Below are 21359 nucleotides of genomic sequence, written 5' to 3' on the forward strand. Positions count from 1 at the left end.
CTGACGCAGGGCTTATGTCAACCATTACAGGTGCTCGGGCTAACACTTAAATCCTGAGACATATGTGAACACTCTCGTCGGCCTGATCCAACCTTAGATTTAGTCTTGTTGGCGAATTTACTTAGAATCCATTTGCATGCTTGCTTCTCTGGCTCCTGCTAATAAAATTTGGCAAGATCCTACAACTTCGTGTATGCTCTCTCCCCCATTAGCAGCCTTGCAATGAATTCTCTAGATCGTGCTGGGATTTTATACCCTTTGTGGCCTTAGAGACAGTGACTGGTGGTGGTGGTGGGTTCTGAAGAGACTAGGCATTTCCTTTTAAGGTGGCCCCCCGCGCCCCCCCCCCCCCGATGAAGTCAGTGAAATGTTGTTAGGCAAGGAAATACTCGTTGTGTCAGAAGGTAAGAAAGGCTGTTTCTGATGTGAAGAAATGTTTAGAGATATTAGAAGTACTCAGCTTTGTGTCTGAACAGAGGTTTCAATTTCAAGTCTCACAGTCCTCCCCTTCCCAGCAAGCACCTTTACCTTAATATAAGAGACTCTGCATAAATGTACTCTTGCCTGGGTGCCATGGGTTCTGCACCCTGTAAGTTCAGGCTTCAGATATGTCCTTCCTGTAGCTTCACAGAATAAGAATTCCTTTAGAGCCGACAGAAATGTTGATTCCCCACCTATGCCTTGAGTTTAGAGTTCAAGGCACATGCTTAATTGGGGGTGGGGCTGGAGATGGGGGATGGGGAGCCATCATCTTTAGCCATCAGAAGAAGCCATCTTATGCACAATCTCTGAACTCACTAGGATGCCATAGCCACTTGACCTCCCAGCGCCTTAGCCCGCCTTGGCAGTCTCCTCGAGTTATACTTTTGAGTGCTCGTGATGCCACACCACACTGCATATTAGCAGTGTCCCATTTTTCCCTAGTAAGAAGGCTGTTCATGCACTGGCCAACCCAATTCCAGAATTCCATCTGGATGTTTTCTTAGGCCCCTTCTTGTAACACTTACTAAATCAGTTGGGAAACTGGCTGGAAAACACACATTAAGAAGATTTTGAAGAGAAATGAATGGAGAGAGACTATTTGCAGAAGTTGAGGCAGGATTCAGAGCACCCACAAGGATGATAAAACCTCTGGAAACTTACAACAGTAGGAAGCTCTACCATCCTTATCCTTTAGGCCTGAAGGACAAGGGGGATCTGGAAGCTGCTAAGAACCAGAGCCAACAGAAGGGCTGCCCAGTAGGAGCTCTAGTCAGAGAGGTAGAGATGGAGTATAAATACTAAATCTTAACACAAAAGCAAAGAAAAAAAATCAGCAAAAATGGTCACAATCAAATTTTCCAGTACTCCGGAAATTAACAAAAGTCTTAGAGCAATCTGGTGTGCATTTACACACGAAAAGTGGCTGAAGCTCGCAACAGAGATCTTTGTGATGTGATAAAGTATCCTAGCCCCATCTTGTAGTCTTAACCTTGAAAATCAAGAATCTCCAATGACAGGTAAAACCAGCGTTCTGACAACAACTGAAAAGAGGTGGAAGGGAGCTAGGGCTTCTTCAAAGGTCCATCGCCAGAGAGCACTGTCATTGCCCTGATTTGGTGGTTCGCTGACAGCCTATCTTTTTTTTACTTCAGTCAAAGCTCACCAAAGCAAAAAGCCTCTTCCCTGGGGGTGTTTGTCAAAAATTGTCAAACCAATTAGAGGCAACTGCTTAATGTCACAGCTGCCTGAGGCAGTGAAAAACTGTTGGGGCCAACAGTAGACTAACCCTAAAGCTGAAAAGGGGAATTGGGGAGATAAGGTTTCTGTAGGGGCTTTGAGAAGCACTCACATATCTCTGGGAGTCTGTTTGGCCACGTGCATGCATAGGGATGTAAACTCGCTCAGAAAAGACCTGAAAGGCCCTGAGCTCTGGCTGATTTTTGAGGCCCTTTGCAAGCAGGAAGCAAAAGCTGAGGCGGAGTAGGCATTACCTGGCTGAGTGTTGAAGTGTTACTGGACTACAAGAAGGGCCACCTAGGGCAGCTTTATCCTCTGGTCTGCCAAACCTAGCTGGAAACCAGTTGGTAAGGGAATCCAGGACTAATCCAGAAATGTAAGACAAAAGTATCCACAGAGGTAGGTCTGGCTCTTGCCTCGAAGGCATTTACCAATCAAGATGAAAATGGTAGCAAAGCTTCTTTTGGAAGACTGTCAGAGCCCAGGGAAAAGTAAATAAAAACTTACAGAGAAACAAAATGACCAGTGGATGCCCGATACTTGGTGGGGAGCGGTTTGAAGAGGGGGGTGGCAGTTGGTTGCAAAGGAAGACAAGAAACTTTAGAGAATAAAAAATATTTCATATATTGATTTTGGTGTTAAATAATTGTACTCAAATCTCATCCAACTGTGTATTTAAGGCAGGTGAATTTTCTTGTATGTTTATATGTTAATATACCTCAATTAACTAGTCTTGAAAAAGAGGAAGAAGAGAAAAATATTCAACTTTTCTCTCTCCCTGCACGTCATTGTCCTGCTATGCCTCTGCCTACCTAATTCAGTCCAAAAACCAGCCATCAGGCAGCTTTGGTGGTACGGTCTGTGGAGGCAACCTTCTTGGGCAACAGAGAAAAGCAAAGACTGGATTAAGGGGTGGGGAAACAAGATAATCAGCACAGCAGGTCTTTTAGAAACAACAGTAAATTATTCTCTCCTCACCAGAGGATAGTGCTGCTGGTGGGAAAACCAGGCCTCGTGTAGCTGGAGCTGTCCAGAGTGGGTCTGAGGGCTCAAGACTCAGTATGGAAAGGTGCCAGATGCGAGTCTGAGATCTGATTCCTCTGCTCTGCAGGAAGAAGCCCCTCCAGTTTGTTTTCTTTCTTTCTTTCTTTCTTTCTTTCTTTCTTTCTTTCTTTCTTTTTCTTTTTTAAGATTTTATTTATTTATTTGACAGACAGAAACCATAAGTAGGCAGAGAGGCAGACAGAGCGAGAGGAGGAAGCAGGCTCCCTGGTAAGCAGAGAGCCCGATGTGGGGCTCGATCCCAGGACCCCGGGATCGTGACCTGAGCCGAAGGTAGAGGCTTTAACCTACTGAGCCACCTAGGCGCCCCCCCCCTCCAGTTTTCTTACAGAGAGTCTGAAATTACCTCTTCAAACAATCCTGTGTGAATACACGCATAGGATAAAGTCCTTATCCCTTTTTTTTTTTTTCAAAATTTCTTCAGCTAAATTGGTGATGTGTTCTGTGACGTGATTTTTATTATTTATTTATTTTTTAAAAAGATTTTATTTATTTATTTGACAGAGAGATCACAAGTAGGCAGAGAGGCAGGCAGAGAGAGGGTGGGAGGCGGGCTCCCCGCTGAGCAGAGAGCCCGATGCGCAACTGGATCCCAGGACCCTGAGATCATGACCTGAGCTGAAGGCAGAGGCTTTAACCCACTGAGCCACACAGGTGCCCCTGTGACGTGATTTTTAATACTGTATTTCAAATTCTATTATTGCACTGTTGGTTCTAATAAGCAGGATTCAGACCATAACGTGGAAAAAGCTTATTTTTTCCCTTGAGCTGCTAAACTCGGGGGATATTGTGTCACTTGAAAACCACTAATAAAATGAGTGCTTGCATCCCTCACCTGATTCCAGAGCTCAGTTTTAAAAGGAAATTTACATTTGCGTGGTGGCTTTTTTGGCCAGGCCTCATTCTTGACTTTTACAAAGGAAAAGACGGCCCCCCATGGAAAGAATCCAGAGACTTTAATCTTGAACTCACAGTGTTCTCTCCCTTTCTTCCCCTTCCAGGAGGACAACAGTGAGCTTCGTGGCTTACTGCTGCTCCACCCAGTGTCTGCAGACTTTTGACCTACTGAGCTGATAAACACCGAGAGCCCCAGGAGCCCTGCCAGCCTGACACCGCAGCCGCCTGCAGAGCGCACCCTGTTTGTGTCCAGCCTGGCGGAACAGGCCCTCACATCCTGTCCTGTGCCATGCTGCGGGGGGAGCTGCCGAACTCTCTGGAAATGTCATGATGGAGCTTCTGAGCTGAAATGCCTTCACCCTACCCCCCCCCCCCACCCCACGTTGGAATATATCCTACCCCAAATTAAGGACCCTTTGTCTTCCGTGTTTTTCTTTTCACGTGAGTGTGTCTCATAAGCAAACTATTTGGTGTGATATGCCTCCCCAGGTCTTGAAAGCCAAGTTCCTGTTGCTTGAAGAACTTTAAGTTGATAACAGAGTGAAATGAACTTTTGAATTCATGTACCTTCAAGATACTTTTATTCTTTGCCTTTCCTTTTTGTACCCAGGGAACTGTTTCCTCCCAGAAATTATTCTCCATATTTTTAACCTAAGTTCTGCAAACCCTTCAGGCCATCATACTATTGAATAACAGGCACGGGGAGGGGGCCGGAGTGGGGGCGAGCGCACCAGAGTTGGCAGCGAAGTCAGACTCCAGTGGAGGCCCTGCTAGGGTCCTAGCATACACCCTCCAGAAAGTTACAACCCGGTTTATAAGTTTTGCAGCACACTAAGAGAACTTTGTGAGGGATTTTAAATGAATGTAAAACTGCAGATGATAAATGAAATACACTCTGATTTTGAAAGGCTATTTCAAAATGATTTTTTTTATATGAGTTTGAGGAATATTTGAGGCTTTAAAAGATCTGATCTTCTTTCCAGATTTAAACATTTTCAGGCTAAAGAGAAAGGGAGAGATAAAACACGTCAAAATATGTCCTCCAGTGATTCTTGCTAGATGGGCTTATGATTAAATTTATATTAACTTTGAAATACTGTTGTTACATATGAAAAACAGGCCCCAGCTACTGGTGCTCCTGGGTTTTGCCAGGTGATTCTAAGTACAACCTGTGCCCATTTATTTAAATACCTGGTGTATTAGATTCTCTTCATTTTGACCCTAGATTTCTTATGTACTTAACACACTATTGTTCAGATACCACTGAGGAAATACAGAAAAAATTGCGGGCGCAAATTCAGCCCTGGACTTTTGGGGGGAAAAAAAAACCCATAAATGGAAAGTCTGTGAGATGATTCTCTGACAGAAGAAGCGCTCTTAATGGAAGAGCCACATATTTGCTCTTCCTTTGAAAGGAGAGCATTTGAATGTGGCTTTCCTGCCAGATGTTCTTCGGGTTGCTGCGATGCGATTCTTTTTTAATTTTAATTATACAGAGTTTTCTCTAGCGCAGAACTAAAAGGGGAACCAAGAAGACTTACTTGGTAGGAAAATTATTTCCAAAAAATTTCAGTCTTGTCAAAAACTTGGTCTCTGGAATTTTATTAGCTGCCCTAAATCTGTAATGCTAAGCTCTCGCAGTGCTAAAAATCCTACACGGTTCCTGACGAATGTGTGATCTTTTCAGTCACACCACCTGCTGCCCGGAAAGCACACTCTCTCCCCGTGGAACGGTGAAGACAGAACGTTACCGTGTGTTCCCACTGCATTTCCACTGTTCTTCTTCCTCTCGTCCCTTTCATAACTTGGCCTGGTCAGCCCTCACATTTCAAAGGCTTTTAGTATAATAGGAACTGAAGATCTGTATCAAAATATAACACTTCTTTCATCCTTTGGAATAATTGAAGTTTTAGCGTAACCTCTGCATGTATATAAGTTGGCCGCAGGGAAATGCGGCAGGAAACTTCACAAATGTGATTCGGGCCCAAGTGGCCGCTGCCTCTCATTTAAGCGATGGTAAATATCACAACATCATTGTATTTCGACCTCTGCGATCCTGTGTCTTCAAACGGAGCTCTGGAAGGTGATCACCGGACGCTCGGGATGCTTGATGAGATAAGGATTTGTGCTACTTCTGTCTTGTCTTAACTTGCTGGAAATTTTACAGAGACACTTAAGCAAGCGGAGCATCCTCTGTGCCGAACAGTGTGCGGCCACCAACATTTTAGGGCAGTCTCAACCCTAAACCTCGGGGCGGCCCCCAGCCTAACTGATGAGAAATGGAATTAGTAATCTGGCTTCCTTGGTGCTGTTGATGATGAAAAATTTTGTACCGCTGTCACCGACGTCATTCTTAACCCTCTGATACGCTAACGGAACGTTGTAGACTGGAGAAAATTGGCCCACGGGTTATGTCTTTGAATGGAATCCGGAGCTTCGCAGAAAACTCTAAAGTTAGTATATGTGTGTTTTCTTAAGTAACAGGTATACTAGGTAGAGAAATACTTTATGCAATTATAGGAATGCAAAAAAAAAAAAAAAAATGACTTGGAAACTACAGTCTGCTCGGGTAAAGTTGACCGGAGTAATCTGAGGTGTGGCTCCATGCGGAGCTCAGACTCATAACCCCGGATCAAAACCTGATCGGAGATTGAGTCAGATGCTTAACCAACTAAGCCACCCAGGGGCCCCTTCATGGTAAGTCTTTAAATCTAGGCTACCCTAATGGGTATAGGTCTTCTTATGACATAGGGCAAAGGAGGTCACCATTTTAGGTGGAGTACCCTATCAGTGTTCTTCAAAATGCCTAAGTGTTGTCATCCCCCAATCCTTGATTACATAATATAGTGTGAATGAAATGTTGAAACTTCAGTGAATAAAATACATATTTTGAGCACACTTTAAGAACTTTTTAAGATGGACAGTACACAGAAGAGCGCTGGCTGGTGGACAGTCCACTCTGGTTAATAAAGAAGAGTGATGCCCTCCTCTTCCAGAAGAGAAAGGTACACATTCAGTATCTTGGTCAACGTACTTACCGCTCACTAAAACCTTCTACACCTGGCTTATCTGGCTAACTTCACGTGCATCTCACTTCTCTTCCACATTTGGGTTTACGAATTGAAATGTTTACAGTCAGAAATAAAGACTTCACCATCAGTTAGCTATGAGGCTTGGCGTATGGTTTTCTCTGGGGACTTTTTGTAATCTCTGGGGACTTTTGAAAGCCGGTTTTAAAAATTATTAGGAGTAAAATTAAGTTTTTCTTTCCTGAACTGAAAAATCAGACATTTTTTATCTTTACTGCAGAAAGCTTGAAATGATGCATTACTGCATTACTTCAGCAGAAGTCAAAACATTTTTATTCAGGTGATTTATAAACATGGATTCCTAACTGGGCCAACACTAATGCAACCTGATGTAATTAAATATTGAGATGTAAATTCGCTTCACAGACTTGTAAACACACTCTTTTGAGGAATCTTATTTAAAAATGTAACCTTACATAACCCTGGCCATTTTACTATGCTTTATTATTTTTGTAGTTTCCACTGACTTCTGCTTACTCCTAATGAGGCTCTCCTACATTTCTCCAGGAATTTAGTGAATATCTTGCTTGCCTTCTCTTAAACAAAGGGATTTTTTTTTATAAAGTCTGTATTTTTGGAAAATAGCTCTATGTCTATCTACAGATCATTCAAGTCCCACTGTCCCTACCCAGAAAGCACCTCCCTGTGTCATCAGCTAATAGAGCTGAATGTAATGCCAGTGTCTCTGAAAAGGAGACTAATCATAGCTCAGTGACTGTTACCCTTGGTCGGGAAAAGAGACTGCTTTACAGCCTAAGATATTCTCTTTGAAGCATGACTATATGGTCTCTTGTACTTTGCAGACAGAAAAGTACTGGCTGTCCAGTGTGGTGGCTGGGCAGAAGGTACAGCATTTAGAGATCATTTCTATATGTAATTAAGAGACTTGCAAGGAATGACTAGTGGTTTTTTGTTGTTTTGTTTTGTATTTTCCCAACTCACCTTACAGTACAGTGTAGAGTATCCTTGCTACCTGTGTTAAAGAATATCAGGTTTTGGGGCGCCTGGGTGGCTCAGTCGTTAAGCATCTGCCTTTGGCTCAGGTCACGATCCCGGGGTCCTGGGATCGAGCCCCATCGGGCTCCCTGCTCAGCGGGAAGCCTGCTTCTCCCTCTCCCACTCCCCCTGCTTGTGTTCCTTCTCTCACTGTCTCTTTCTCTCAAAAAATAAAATCTTAAAAAAATATATATATATATATATCAGGTTTTGTTTCTTATAGAATTTTTGAGACTAATAATCCATGGTCTGTCTGTCTATCTTCCTTTTTTTTTTTTTTTTGCATAATGAAAGGATTTTTTAAAACTCTGCATCTGTCTACTGCAAAACTATGGCAACATTCACTTGGACTGTGGACATTTTCTAAAATTCATATTGTATCCACTTTGGTTCTCACAGCTATTTCTGTTTATAGAATAGTTGAGCTTGAATCATGTGGATGCCTAGAAATGTTGATGATGGTGGCTTCATTGTTTTAGGCAGATTCATTTTGTTAAAAATAAAAGGGCATTAAATGCTTAAAGCCAGCAAAAATGATGGAGTAAGGACCTCCAGAAATTCTCCCCTCCATAAAAACAAGAAGGAAATTGTCAAAACATGTCAGAATCAACTTTTTTTCAGAACTCTGGAAATTAACCAAAGGATTACAGCAATCCATGGAATATTTATTCAAGAGAAATAGCTGAATCTCAGTAAAAACTGTAAGCTTTGTGACATTCTAATTTGCCCGGTTTGCATCCCACCCCTCAACTCTACTGTATCCTTGAAAACCAACAATCTACAATCAATGTAGAATCACCTGCATAGAAGCCACTGGAGGGGACAGACGGTGGTTAGGGCTCCTTCAAAGCTTCATTCCCAGGGAATTGTCATTATTTAACTTGTCTGGTGACTCCCTGAAAGATCTCACTTGCAAGGCTGTCTTTATTTTGCCTGATCAAAGCTTGCTGGGTATGAAAAGCCTCTTCCACAGGGACCTTTATTTTAAAAAAAAGAAGATCAGAAGCAGGGCACCTGGGTGGCTCAGTTGGTTAAGCATCTGCTGTTGGCTCAGATCATGATACAAGGATCCTGGGATTGAGCCCCACATCAGGCTCTCTGCACAGTGGGAGCCTGCTTCTCCCTCTCCCTCTACCTGCCACGCCCCCTGCTTTTGCTCTCACACCCGCTGTCTCTCTGTCAAATAAATAAATAAAATCTTAAAAAGAGAATACATCAGAGGCAGTTGTGGCTGCCTGAAGCAGTGGAGAGCCATCAGAGCAAATGCTAAGCTAACCAAAAACTTAAAAGGAAAAGCTAAGGAAAGATATATCCATAACAGCTTTGAAAAATCTGATATTCTCATGAATTTGGATGGTAATGTTCATGCATAGGGCTCTGCACAAGCCAAAGACTGTATGCCTCAGGAAAGGCCTGAGAACATCCTAAATTCTCACCTGAGGTTTGAGCATCTATACAAGCATTAAGTGAAGCCCAAGTGTACCTTCCTGGCTGAATGTTGAAGGGTGTCCCAACATGCACACAGAGCCCTTGACAAAGACTAGGGGGATTATTGGTTTCGGGTTTCAATCATTAGGTCACCACAAAACCACCTGAGTGAAACATAAGTGACCACTGTGAAAAATATAGATTTTACAGAAATGAGTCCCTATACTAACAAACCCAGCAACTTCATCAAATCCTTGGCAAAAGAGTAAGCAAATCTAATTTTCAGAGTTACCCCATTATTATTTAAAATATCCAGGAAAAAAAAAAAAGAAACAAGAAACTATGTTCCATACACAAGGGTAAAAGTAGTTAATAAACTGCCCGAGGACCTCCAGACATTGGACTTTGTAAACAAAAACCGTAGTCAACTATTCTAAATATGATTAAGTAGCTCAAGTATGTAAGTGATGTCTCACAAAATAGAAAATATCAATGAAAAGAGATTATAAAAAAGAACCAAACAAATTCTAGCATTGAGATATAATAACTGAAATGAAAAATTTCTGAGAGGAGCTCAGCATCAGATTTGAGCAGGCAGAAGAAAGAATCTGCAAACTTGAATATAGGTCAATTGATATTATCCCGTGTGATGAACAGAAATTTTAAAAGAATGAAGAAGGGCACCTGCGTGGCTCAGTTGGTTAAGCAGTTGCCTTTGGATCAGGTTGTGATCCCAGAGTTCTAAGATTGGATTCCCCTGCTGGACTCCCTGCTCTGCAGGGAGCCTGCTTCTCCCTTTGACCCTCCCCTCTCTCATGCTCGAGAGAGAGAGAGAGAGAATGAAGAAAAATGAATGGAGCCTTATAGGCCCATGAGATACCATCAAATGTACCAACACATATAATGGGAGTCCCATCAAGGAAGAAGAGAAAGATGCAGAATATATGAAAAAAAAAATGACTAAAGACTTCAAAATGTAGTGGAAAACATTAATTTACATGCCCAAGAAACTCAGTGAATTCCAAATAGGATAAACCCAAGAGATCCATGCCTGGACATATAATCACACTGTCAAAAGATAAAGACATGGAGAGAATCTTGAAAGTAGCAAGAGAAAAGATATGTATGGGGGATTCTCATCAGAAATGAGGCAGAAGGCAGTGGGATGATATACTCAAAGTACTAAAGTACATGACTACCAAATAATGCTATATCTTTATTTGCTGCTGTATCAACAAAGATATCTTTCAAAAATGGAAAAATTAGGACATTCCCACATAAACAAAAACAGAATTCATCATTAGCAAGCCTGCCCTACAAAAAAGTAATGAGAGTCCTTCCAGCTGAAATGAAAGGATAGTAGACAAAAACTCAAATCCACATGAAGAAATAAAAAGCACTAATACAGGTATTAGTATTACATAGGTAAATATAAAATACAGCAGAAGTGCATTTTTTGTTTGTAACTTTTTTCTCTGATTTAAGATAACTGCAAATATATAGATAGATAGATAGATTGATAGATAGGCAGATGGATAGATAGAGATGCCTGTTGATGGGCACAAAGTGAAAAAACACAAAATATGTATCATAATACCAGTATAAAGGAAAGGGGAGAGAACAAGCCTATATAAGAACAAAATCTGTATAAACTACTTAAAGTAAGCTGATGTTAATCCAAACTAGATTGTTATACATTAAGATGTTAGTTGTAATACTCAAGGAAACCACTAAGAAAATAACTAAAGAATATATAGCAAAAGATACAACAATGGAGTTAACGTGATATGCTAGAAAATATCAACAAACACAACAGAAGGCATGGAAGTAATGGAGGAATAGAGGAACAAAAAGATATAAGACACAATATAGAAAAAGAAATAGCAAAATAGCAGACTAAATCCTACCTTATCAGTAGTTCCATGAAATGTAAATGGATCAAGCCACTCCAGTTGAAAAACAAAGATGGCCGAATACATAAAAATCATAATCCAATTAAATGCTGCCTATAGGAGACATGCTTTTGTCAATGACACAACTAGATTGAAAGTAAAAGGATGGAAAAAGATCTACCATGGAAACTAAAAGATGGAGTGGGTATATTAATATCAGACAAAATAGGCTTGAAGACAAAAATTGTTACTAGAGACCATCATTACATAATTATAAAAGGATCAATCCATTAAGAAGTAATTATGCACACATATGCACCTAACCACAGAGCTCCAAATACATGAAGCAAAAATTGATAAAATCGAAGGGAAAAATAGACAATTCAATAATGCCATTTGGAGACTTCAGTGCCTCATTTGCAGCAATGGAGAGAACAGTTAGACAGGAAGTCAACAAAGAATTAAAAGACTTGAACAACAATTCAGCCAGGTAAGACTAACAGACATCTGTAGGGCATTATACTCAACAACAGTAAAATGCACACTCTTTTAAAGTGCACATGGAACATTCCTTGGAGTAAATCATATGTTAGGTCATTAAACAAACTTAATATTTTTATTAGGATTTAAACTCATACAAAGTATGTTCTCTGACCACAATAGAATGGAATTAGAAATAAATAGAAGAAGGAAATTTGGGAAATTCACAAGTATGTGAATATTAAACAATGCATTCCTGATTGAACCAATGGATCAAAGAAGAAATCACAAAGGAAATTAGAAAATTCCTTAAGATTAATGAAACTAAAAATACAACATATATCAAAACATCTGGGATCTAGCTAGAGCCACACTTAAAGGGTAAAATATAGCTATAAATGCCTATGTTTACAAAACAGTGGTCTTAGAAGAAGAATGTAAGCTGCAACCTCAAGAAACTAGAAAAAAATAGCAAACTAAACCTAAAGGAAGCAGAACAAAGGAATATTACAGATTTTAGTAAAAATACATGAAATAAAGAGAAAAGAAAAAAACAGAGAAAATTAAAACCAAAACTTGAATATAAGAATAAATAAAAGAACAAAGTTGGTTCTTAGAAAAAAAAATTCTACAAAGTGGAAATTCCCTTAGGGGTGCATGGGAGGCTCAGTTAGTTAAGCATCTGACTCTTGATTTCCCTTCAAGTCAGGATCTCAGGGTCATAAGATCCAGCCCCACATTGGGTTATGCATTCAGCAGGGAGTTTGTTTGAGATTTTCTTTCTTCCTCTGCCTCTACTCTTTCTCTCACTTGTGCTCTCTCTCTCAATAAATAAATAAATAAATAAAATTTTAAAATCTTAAAAAATAAGAAAAAAAGGAAATGCCTTTAGCTAGACAAGAAAAAAATAAAGAAGACTCCAATTACTAAAATTAGGAATGAAAGATTACTGCCAGCCCTTTAAAAATAAAAGAATTATAAGGGAATTTGTATGCCAACAACTTAGCAAATTCAGATGAAATAAAGAAATTTATACAAAGACACAAACCACCAAACTGACTCAAGAAGAAAAAAACAATTAAATAGATAGAAAAAAGAGATCAAATTAGTAATCAAAAAGGTTCCAATAAAGAAAGGTCTGAGAATGAATATATCCTCACTGATGAGTTCTATAAAACATTTGAAAAATAGTTAACACCAGTAATTCACAAACTCTTAATAAAAAATAATGTATAACACTGCATTAGTAGAATGAAGAACAAAAACAACATGATTATCTCAATAGATGCAGAAAAAAATATTTGATATTTGATGAATGTTTTAACATTTAAATATTTAACTAAGTAAAACTAGAAGGGAAATTCCTCAACCTGGTAAATGACACCTGTGAGAACCCCACAGCTAACATATTGGTGGCAAAAATGTTGCAAGCTTTCACCCTGGTATCAACAACAAAACAAAGCGTCCTCTCTCACCACTTTTATTTGTCTTTGTAATACAGCCTCTGCCCCAGGCAATAGGCAAGAAGAAATATAAAATCCAGCTTGGAAACAAAGAATTAAAACTGCATTTTCAGATGACATGATCTTGTATGTAGAAAACCATAAGGAATACACACGCACACACACAATTAGACCTAATAAAAGTTCAACAGGATACACAGAATTAACATATGAAAGTTAATTGATTTTTATACATTAACAATGAACAATCTAAAAAGGAAATGAAGGAAATTAAATTATATTTACATTAGTAAGTAAAAAGAATAAAATACTTAAGAATAAAGAAGTATGAGACTTACCCACTGCAAGCTACAAAGCATCACTGAAAAAATTAAAAACCTGAATAAATGTAAAGAAATGCTATGTTCATGGATAGGGAAACTGCCATATTGTTAGGACAGTACCTCCCAGATTAATCCACAGATTCAGTGCAAATCCCTATCAAAATACCAGCTACATTTTTTGCAGAAATGAATTAAGCTGGCCCTAAAATGCATATGGAAATACAAAAGAGCCAGAACAGCCAAAATAATCTTGAAAAGAGGAACAAATGTGTCGGACACACACTTCCCAATTTCAAAACCTCCTACACAGTTACATTAAAACTACGTGATCCTGGCATAAAGATAGACATGAACATCAATGGAATAAAATTGAGAATCTACAGAAACTATCACATTTATTGTTAATTTATTTTTTACAAGAATGTCAAGACAACTCGATGAGGAAACAATTTTTTTAACAAATGATGCTAGAATAACTGGATATCCACATGCAAAAGAATCAAACGGGACCATTACCACATACCACCTGCAAAAATTAACTCAAAGTGATTATAGAACCAAATATAATAGCTAAAATAAAAAACTCTTAGAAGAAACCATAGGTATAAATCTTCATGATGTTAGACTAAGCAGATTTCTTAGCTATGACACCAAAAGCATAAGCAACCAAAGAAAAAAATAAATTATACTTCATCAGGATTAATAACTTTTGTTACTCAAAGGACACTTTTAAAGAATGAAAAACCCCCACAGAATGGGAACTATTATTTCAAATCATATATCTGATAAGGGCCTAGTATATAAAGAAGTCTAACAACTCAACAATACAAAAAACTCCAAATAAAAATTGGGTAAAAGATTAGAATAAGTATTCCTCCAAAAAAGGTATCTCAGTGTCCAATAACCACATGAAAGATGTTCAATATCATTAGTCATTAGGGACACACAAGTCAAAATCACAATGAGATACCACTTCACACCCACTAGTATAAACAAAAGGGTGGCCAGTAACAAGGGTTGCCAAGGACATGGAGTGACTGAAACCTAATTGCTGGTGGAGATTATCAACTGTACAGGGCTGACTCAGTTGTTTTGGAAAACAGATTGTCCGTTCCTCAAAAGGTTAAACACACAATTACCTTGTGACCCAGCAATTCCACTCCTAGGTACCTAAGATTTTGAAAATATACATCCACACAAAAACTTGTCCATAGATGTTTATAGTCACAAGAGCCAAAAAAGGAGGAAGAACTCAAATGCCCATGGATGAACGGACCAATGAATACCATGGGGTCCATCCATATAAGGAAACGTTGCCAGCCCTGAAAAGGAATGAAGTACTCACACATGCCAGAACCATGGCCGAACCTTGAAAATGGGACAAAAGCCAGACACAAAAGGCCATATATTGCATATTGTATGTTTCCATTCATATGAAATGGTCAGAACAAGCACATTCATAGAAACCAAGTAGATGAAGGGGTGATGGGGGTGAGGGGAGGGAGGGAGGGGTGCTGACTGCTCATGGGTGTGTGCTTTCTTTTTGGGCTGATGAAAATGATCTGGAGTTAGTGGTTATGGTTGAACAACTTTGTGAGTATACAAACAAAAAGCTGCGGAGACTTACGTTTGAAAGGGGTGGATTTTATGGTATGTGAATTTTATTTCAACTTTATTTTATTTATTGATTTATTTTGAAATATTGCACGCATGGGTGTGCAAGGGGGTGGGGGTTGGAGGGGCAGAGGGAGAGGGAGAATCTTCAAGCAGACTCCATGCCCAGCATAGAGCCCAACTCGGGCTTGATCTCACAACCCTGAGACCATGACCTGAGCAGAAATCAGGAGTCCTGACCCTTAACCGACTGGGCCACCCAAGCACCCTGAATTATATCTCAATTATAAAATCAAAGACGGTGATGCAACTTTGCATATCTGTTGATAAACTATTTTGGACAGACCAGCAATCCTTCCAGAAGCCATGTATGGGAGCTGCAGTCACCGTGGCTGTGAAAGGGATGAAAACAGCGTTAACAACGTATCACGTTTTTAGAGTCCGTCCTCACCGGTTCACACCAGCATCAGGCCACTGCTGCAGTAATGAAAAAATTCTAGTTGGTAAGCTTTCCGACTCACTTAATTCGTTGATCAACCACCATTCCAACACCAGCCTCTCAGACCAAAGCCCAGTGTAAGTAAGACACCATGAAATTAATGTGTTTGAAAATACAATCACGCGGAAAATTCTGTAAAGTACTAGGAGGTCCTATTTGCTTTTTTCCTAGTTTGCAGTGCTGCCTCGGTACCATTCTTTACCTCTAACAGAAATGTACGGGGAAGTATTCTTTTCTAAAGGTCTTACCTTTTAAACATAGTTATTAAATATTTGTGTTTATTTTATCAGGTAGTCCAAAAATACCTTCATCCAAAGCTGTTCATAATTCTCTGAAACTGATAAAAGGCACTGTTAGATTTATTGGCCAAATAACTACCCCTCTTTGAGTATATGCCATCTAATTGAGTAAACCCAAACTATGTCTAAATAAAATACAGGGAGTTTTAAATGCTATGTAAGAGATAGTAGTTATATCTTGCTTTCTTCATGTCTATGTACTTTATTTTTAGTTGATTGGACTGGCAGAGGAAAAAAAATAGAAAATCTAGTTATAATATTGTCAGTAGGATCTTACTATTTGAAATAATCCAGGTAAATTGTGTTTTGAGCTATTACTGATGAGTTCTATACATTGATTACATAATTCAATCATGCATAAAAGCACTCGGTAGACTCTCCTAAAAGGAAAAACCGTCTTTTTTATTTACCAGAGGAATACCCCTTAATCTTAGTCTTCCTGAGAGAACCCTCTATCCGTGTAATTTTTTTTATAGTTTATAATTCATATTAGTCTTTTTCTGCTTACAAATGCAACACAACAGGCTAGAGGAAAACATGAAGAGAAAGTGTCCCATTCTAGTAACCTTCCCATCCACCAAACTCTGGGTGAGTATTTGCCTATTTTTTTACTCAGAATTGTCTGTGAATCCCACCCATACACACGTGGGCTTACTTAAGTGGCATCTTTTATTATTTATTTATCATATTATTTATATTTTATTTATTTATATATCATTTATCATACATACTATTTTATAACCTGCTTTCTTCACCTGATATATTGTGAAAACCCACATTGATAAATCCCGATACATACAATCACTGACTGTATTGTTTCCCATTTCTACCAATATTATGTAATGTAATATATATATATTTAACGTATTGTGAGACAAAAGTCTCTATTGCAGTTGGAAAAAACATTTTTTTTTCCCAGTTTCTTTAGGACCAGATCATTTGGGAAAGCTTATGGAGAAGGACGCTTCTCTCGGCCCGCATTCAATTGCTTCTAGTCTTAGAAACACACATTATCACCTTAACTCTGCCACCGGAGCAATCTCGGAAAACTTCACCCTTTTATTTAATGTCACATTCTCTGGGACTAGAGACCTGAAATAGGGTTTAATTCACTGTGTGCTTTCGTTTGTGTCACTGTCTAATACGCCGTGGCCACTCACAGTTTTCAATAAAGAGGTTTCTTCGAAACACTGCCATGTAGCGTATTGTGTTTAGAACAACAACAACAAATGAGCTGGAATTGGACCAAAATGAAGCTGCTGTTTCATATTAAATTCACTGCCTTCCCATCCGATTCACGACCCAAATATTTAGTTGGCCTGATAATCTGGGGTCGCTGCAAAAGTAAGATCCGGAATCTGGCTTTCAAACAGGAAGCTGGCAGCCAGAGCCGCGTTTAAGGCAGAGAGAGAATGGCCTGGAAAACACCAGGTACCGGCAGGAGGGCCCCGAGGCAGGCTCAGAGGTGCAAACCGCACCTTTGGGGGAGCTTTCCTGGCCCACGTCCAAATGACAGGAATCCTGGAGACTTAGGAAGGGTGAAGAGCAAAGACATTAGAGTAAGGAGAAAAGAAAGCAGGGGGCGGGGGGGGGAATGAGGAAAAATACCACTCTCTGGGGAAGAAGGCATTACTTAAAACAAAAAGTGGGCATATGGACGTCATTTTGCCAATACCTAGGTTTTCTTCTCATACTTTTTTTTTTAATTTCACTTACTTACTTATTTATTTATTTTAGAGAGAGCGAGAGCGCGCACATAGCCGTGGGGGGAGGGGGCTGGGAGCAGAGGAGGGGGGAGAAGGAGGAGGAAAGAGTCTCAGGCAGACTCCGCGCTGAGCATGGAGCCCCAGCCGCAGCAGGATCTCACCAACCCTGACCTCAGGATCCTGAGACCATGACCTAAGATGAAACCAAGAGTCTGACACTTAACTGAGCCACCCAGGTGCCTCTCTCTCACCCTTTTTTTTTTTTTTTTTTTGCTTTAACAATATGAATCCTGCTTAGTGAAATGGGTCTGAATTTAAGGAAGGAAATTGCATTTAATGCTGCCGGTATTCTCCTCTGCCTCTGGCAAACCGCGGTGCTGCTAGGACTCCCAGGATCCTGCGTTTGCTGCGGCAGGTGCTTCCCTCCCTGAGACAGAAGGGGGTGGGGGGACGGGGTGGGGGGTGCAGAAGATGTCTTGCTGGCTCTGGTGGTGGCGGCAGCTCTCCGAGTCACTTGGGTTTGGTCATTGACCTTAGACAGAAAGGGAGCATGCCTTGGTGTGCCCTGTAGGACGCTAAACCAGGGGGATATCTGAGGATGAGGAGAAGCCCTGAAGGTTTTGCAGGTCGTGCAACAAGCCCTAATTGAATGAGATCTATGATTTCAGAAGAAACGGTGCCTTTCCAACAGGTCCCTGGATTTGCAGCATTTGGCAGCGGAAGAGGGACAGGGAAATTCTGAAACTCACTCCAAAGGCAAACATGCGGGACATCTGGGTGGCTCAGTCAGTGAGGCATCTGCCTTCAGCTCAGGTCATGATCCCAGGGTCCTGGGATGGAGCCCTGCATTGGGGTGGGGGGTGGGTAGGCTCCCTCTCAGGAGGGAGCCTGCTTCTCCCTCTGCCTCCCACTCTCCCCCGCTTGTGCTCCCCCCCCCCCCGGCAAATAAATAAATAAAATATATATTTTTTAAAATAAAGACAAGCATGGAAATGTGGCTTTCAGGAGCAGCAGCATCTGATACCACAAATATCAAAAAGAACAAGAAATGACTTGAGTTTTGCCTGTGCCCTGTGGCCACCTCAAGGAGTTGTCTTCACATGCCACCTTCCGTTGGGACAATCCTGCCCAGTCGCGTATCTTTGCGTGGATCTCACAGATGGATCTGAACTGGCAAACTCATTTCAGAGAATGTGGAGAATTCCTTAAATAGAATTCATCGCGCCCCGCCCCGCCCTCAGGTTTCTCGCACCTTCTTCTCACCCCCTTTGCCAAACTCGTAGATGATTTATGCTGACATGGATCACGTCTGCTTCAGATCAGTTGCTCTGTTCCTGTTAGATGATTCCCATTATCTGCACAGAGATATTTCAGTGATCTAACCAGGAGTTGTAGTGGCCATTATTTGCAAACTGCATTTTCCACATTATCAATACTAAAATCACCTTTACCCTACTTGGACCTCAGGAGCCTTTGAGACAAATCTGAAAGTTTATTTTGGACCACTTGAATGTCCTGTTTTTCACTAGAGTCTGAAAGATCTAATCTAGCTTGAGCCTTCATCTGAGAACGTGCCATCTGGTACTTTGTCACCATAAGTGCTGGGACACCACACACTTCATAGTTTCGGTCCAATGGCTGCTTTCTTTTTAACCGGCAGCTCCTTCGGACCAAAATTTTTTAATATTATTTTTACTATTCAAAGTAACATACAAAGCATTCACCTCTGAGTGGATATCCTGGTTCCTCTCAATAAAAGAAAAAAAAATCCAAAAGACTCGGAAGGCTATGAAAGGAGCTCTCTCAGACCAGCAAACACTGAGGGAATTGAAAAAAAAAAATTAAAATTAAAATAAAGACAAAGGAAGAAACTTGTACTTAGGAGAAAGAATGCAGGGTATAAATAATGAATGAATGAAATGAATAGATATGCCCATGACGACACGTGTAAAAACCACTGGTCATACTTTCAGACTTGTGAAGTCAACTCTTCAGTTACGTTTTGCCCTAGATAGAGGCTTAAGAATATTCAGACGTGTATCTGTTACATGAATAATCACTTCGGTTCTAAAAATACTCTCCTGCTACTAACTCAATTAAATAAAAGTGCAGCAGGAAAGCTTAATTAAGCTTTCTAGGTTGTTAAAACTCCGCTTCCAGAAAAAATACACTATTCTTAGAGTCCCACAGTCCAAATGCAAAAAACAGCTAAGGATTTATCAGTCAAAGAAATGGTTCCTTCCTTGTGCTTAGCACTGAGACCCTTGCCTGGCATTTTAATCGAGTAATCCCAGACTGTGCTGGGCTGCTGAAGAGAGCGTTGTTCTACTAGTAACGTCAGCCTCAGGAGAGGAGAATTGACGAGAGGCCAAATTCCTTCAGGAAATTTGGGACTAGTTGAAACCGTCCTACCCCACCTTGCTTTGATGATGGAGATTGATGATAAGTTTAATTTTTCAGCACCTGGTGTTAAGAACACAGGCTCCAAGGCTCCAAAACAACAACAAAGAAAGAACTAAAACATCATTTATGGATTGGCAACATGTCCCAGAATCCACAGAGGGAGCAGAAAGTAGCAGGGTGAGGAGAGAAACTTGATTCCCTTTCCAGACATCAGAAGTGAGAAAATCCAACCCGCTGTAGAGCCAAACCAAGAGTCAAGAGGAGAGTTGTTTGGGGTTCTGGGAAAGAAACCCACAGGCAGGGCTGGAAATGGCTTTGGGTAGCTTCAAAGGCCGTGCCCCCAGTAGATGCAGCCTGGGGGACACCACCACCTTTGGGTTTCAGGCCAGACCCCCTGTGGTGCAGCGCACAACTTGGTGTGTGGAGCTGCATGGGGCCAAGTCTGCAAGGAGAGAAAGCTTCAAGATCAGAAGAAAGCCAAGGCTTTCCAGTGCCCTAAAAAAACAGCCAGAGCCATGTAACAATACTGCAAAGAACCCTTTCTCCTTAGCAGTCCTGAAAGATTGGGAGCGTGGATATTTTGTCCCACATTTGTCATACCAGGAAAGCAGTGCCAAGGAAAACTATGGGATAAAGTTAAGCTTTCTTCATCTGTTCATTCAACTGCAGGACGCACTTCAAAGTAGCAGGCACGGTGCTCGGCTCTAGGGATTCAAGGGTGAACAGTCCAGAGCTGGGGCCTGTCTCCAGGGAGCTGATAGTCTAGTGAAAGAAAACAGACAGTAAAACAAAAATGTACCCAATGGTATGTGTCAGGAAGGCACACAGAAGGTACCAGGAAAGGGGCTCTATGGACCAGTCGCGGTCAGGGAGTCTGAAAGATGAGAAGAAACCAGCCATGGGAAGAGCTGGGGGGAAGAATGTTCCAGTCAAAGGAACTGCATGGTGGGGAAGCACCTGGCTAGCTCTGGGGGGCACTGAGAGGAGACCAGCGACTGGAGTGCGGTGAGCAGACCGGGCAGACTGGGCAGACTGGGCAGGCTGGGCAGGTAGGCAATGGGACCAGGGCCCACCGAGCGGCAGGACCCCTGGGGTCTGGCAGCAGCGCTACTAACGCAATTGAAGTTTTCTCCCCGGAACCACGAGAAGCCGTGAAGCAGAGTTTGGGGCAGGTGGACCTCTGGTCACACTGCGACGCTGCAAACAGTGGACTGGAGGTGGGCCCCGGACTGGGTGGGGGGAAGGTGGTGCTGGTGAGGATGAGGCTGGCTGGAGATGACCGGAAATGGATGGAGGGGAGAGGACAGTGGGGGCAACTCTGCCAGGATTGGTGACGAGGGCAGGGCGAAGGAGACGGAGGTGCCCGGGTTTCTATGAAATCTTCCGGCTCCTGCTCCATCTCCGTCAGCCTCTCACTCGGCTCTCGGCGGGGGCTGGCAGCCCACCTCCCGCCATGCAGCCACCCGGCCCTCTGGTCTTCCTTCTGCAT

General features: G+C 41.3%; 1 protein-coding gene and 1 long non-coding RNA gene across 6 annotated transcripts in view; one reads left to right on the forward strand and one right to left on the reverse strand.

Annotated features, from left to right (window-relative positions):
• The window catches only part of LRRC28 (leucine rich repeat containing 28), a 157181-nt gene extending 153094 nt beyond the window's left edge, over positions 1 to 4087 (forward strand). For all 5 annotated transcript variants that reach the window (XR_009355325.1, XM_059180130.1, XM_059180132.1 and 2 more), the window contains one exon: positions 3783 to 4087. Coding sequence is in view for 4 of the 5 variants with exons in the window: in XM_059180130.1 (XP_059036113.1) it covers positions 3783 to 3855 (73 nt within the window). In the remaining variant the exon portion in view is untranslated. The remainder of the gene's footprint in view (positions 1 to 3782) is intronic.
• Positions 4088 to 4577: 490 nt separating this feature from the next.
• On the reverse strand, positions 4578 to 13591 carry LOC131835682 (uncharacterized). Its single transcript, XR_009355327.1, has 3 exons — positions 13365 to 13591; positions 8563 to 8740; positions 4578 to 4678 (listed from the first exon to the last, which is right to left on the reverse strand). It is a non-coding gene; the product is annotated as an uncharacterized LOC131835682 (long non-coding RNA).
• Positions 13592 to 21359: the final 7768 nt, after the last annotated feature.

The sequence above is a fragment of the Mustela lutreola genome, chromosome 7 (genome assembly GCF_030435805.1).
Source record: "Mustela lutreola isolate mMusLut2 chromosome 7, mMusLut2.pri, whole genome shotgun sequence".
Taxonomy (NCBI): Eukaryota; Metazoa; Chordata; class Mammalia; order Carnivora; family Mustelidae; genus Mustela; species Mustela lutreola.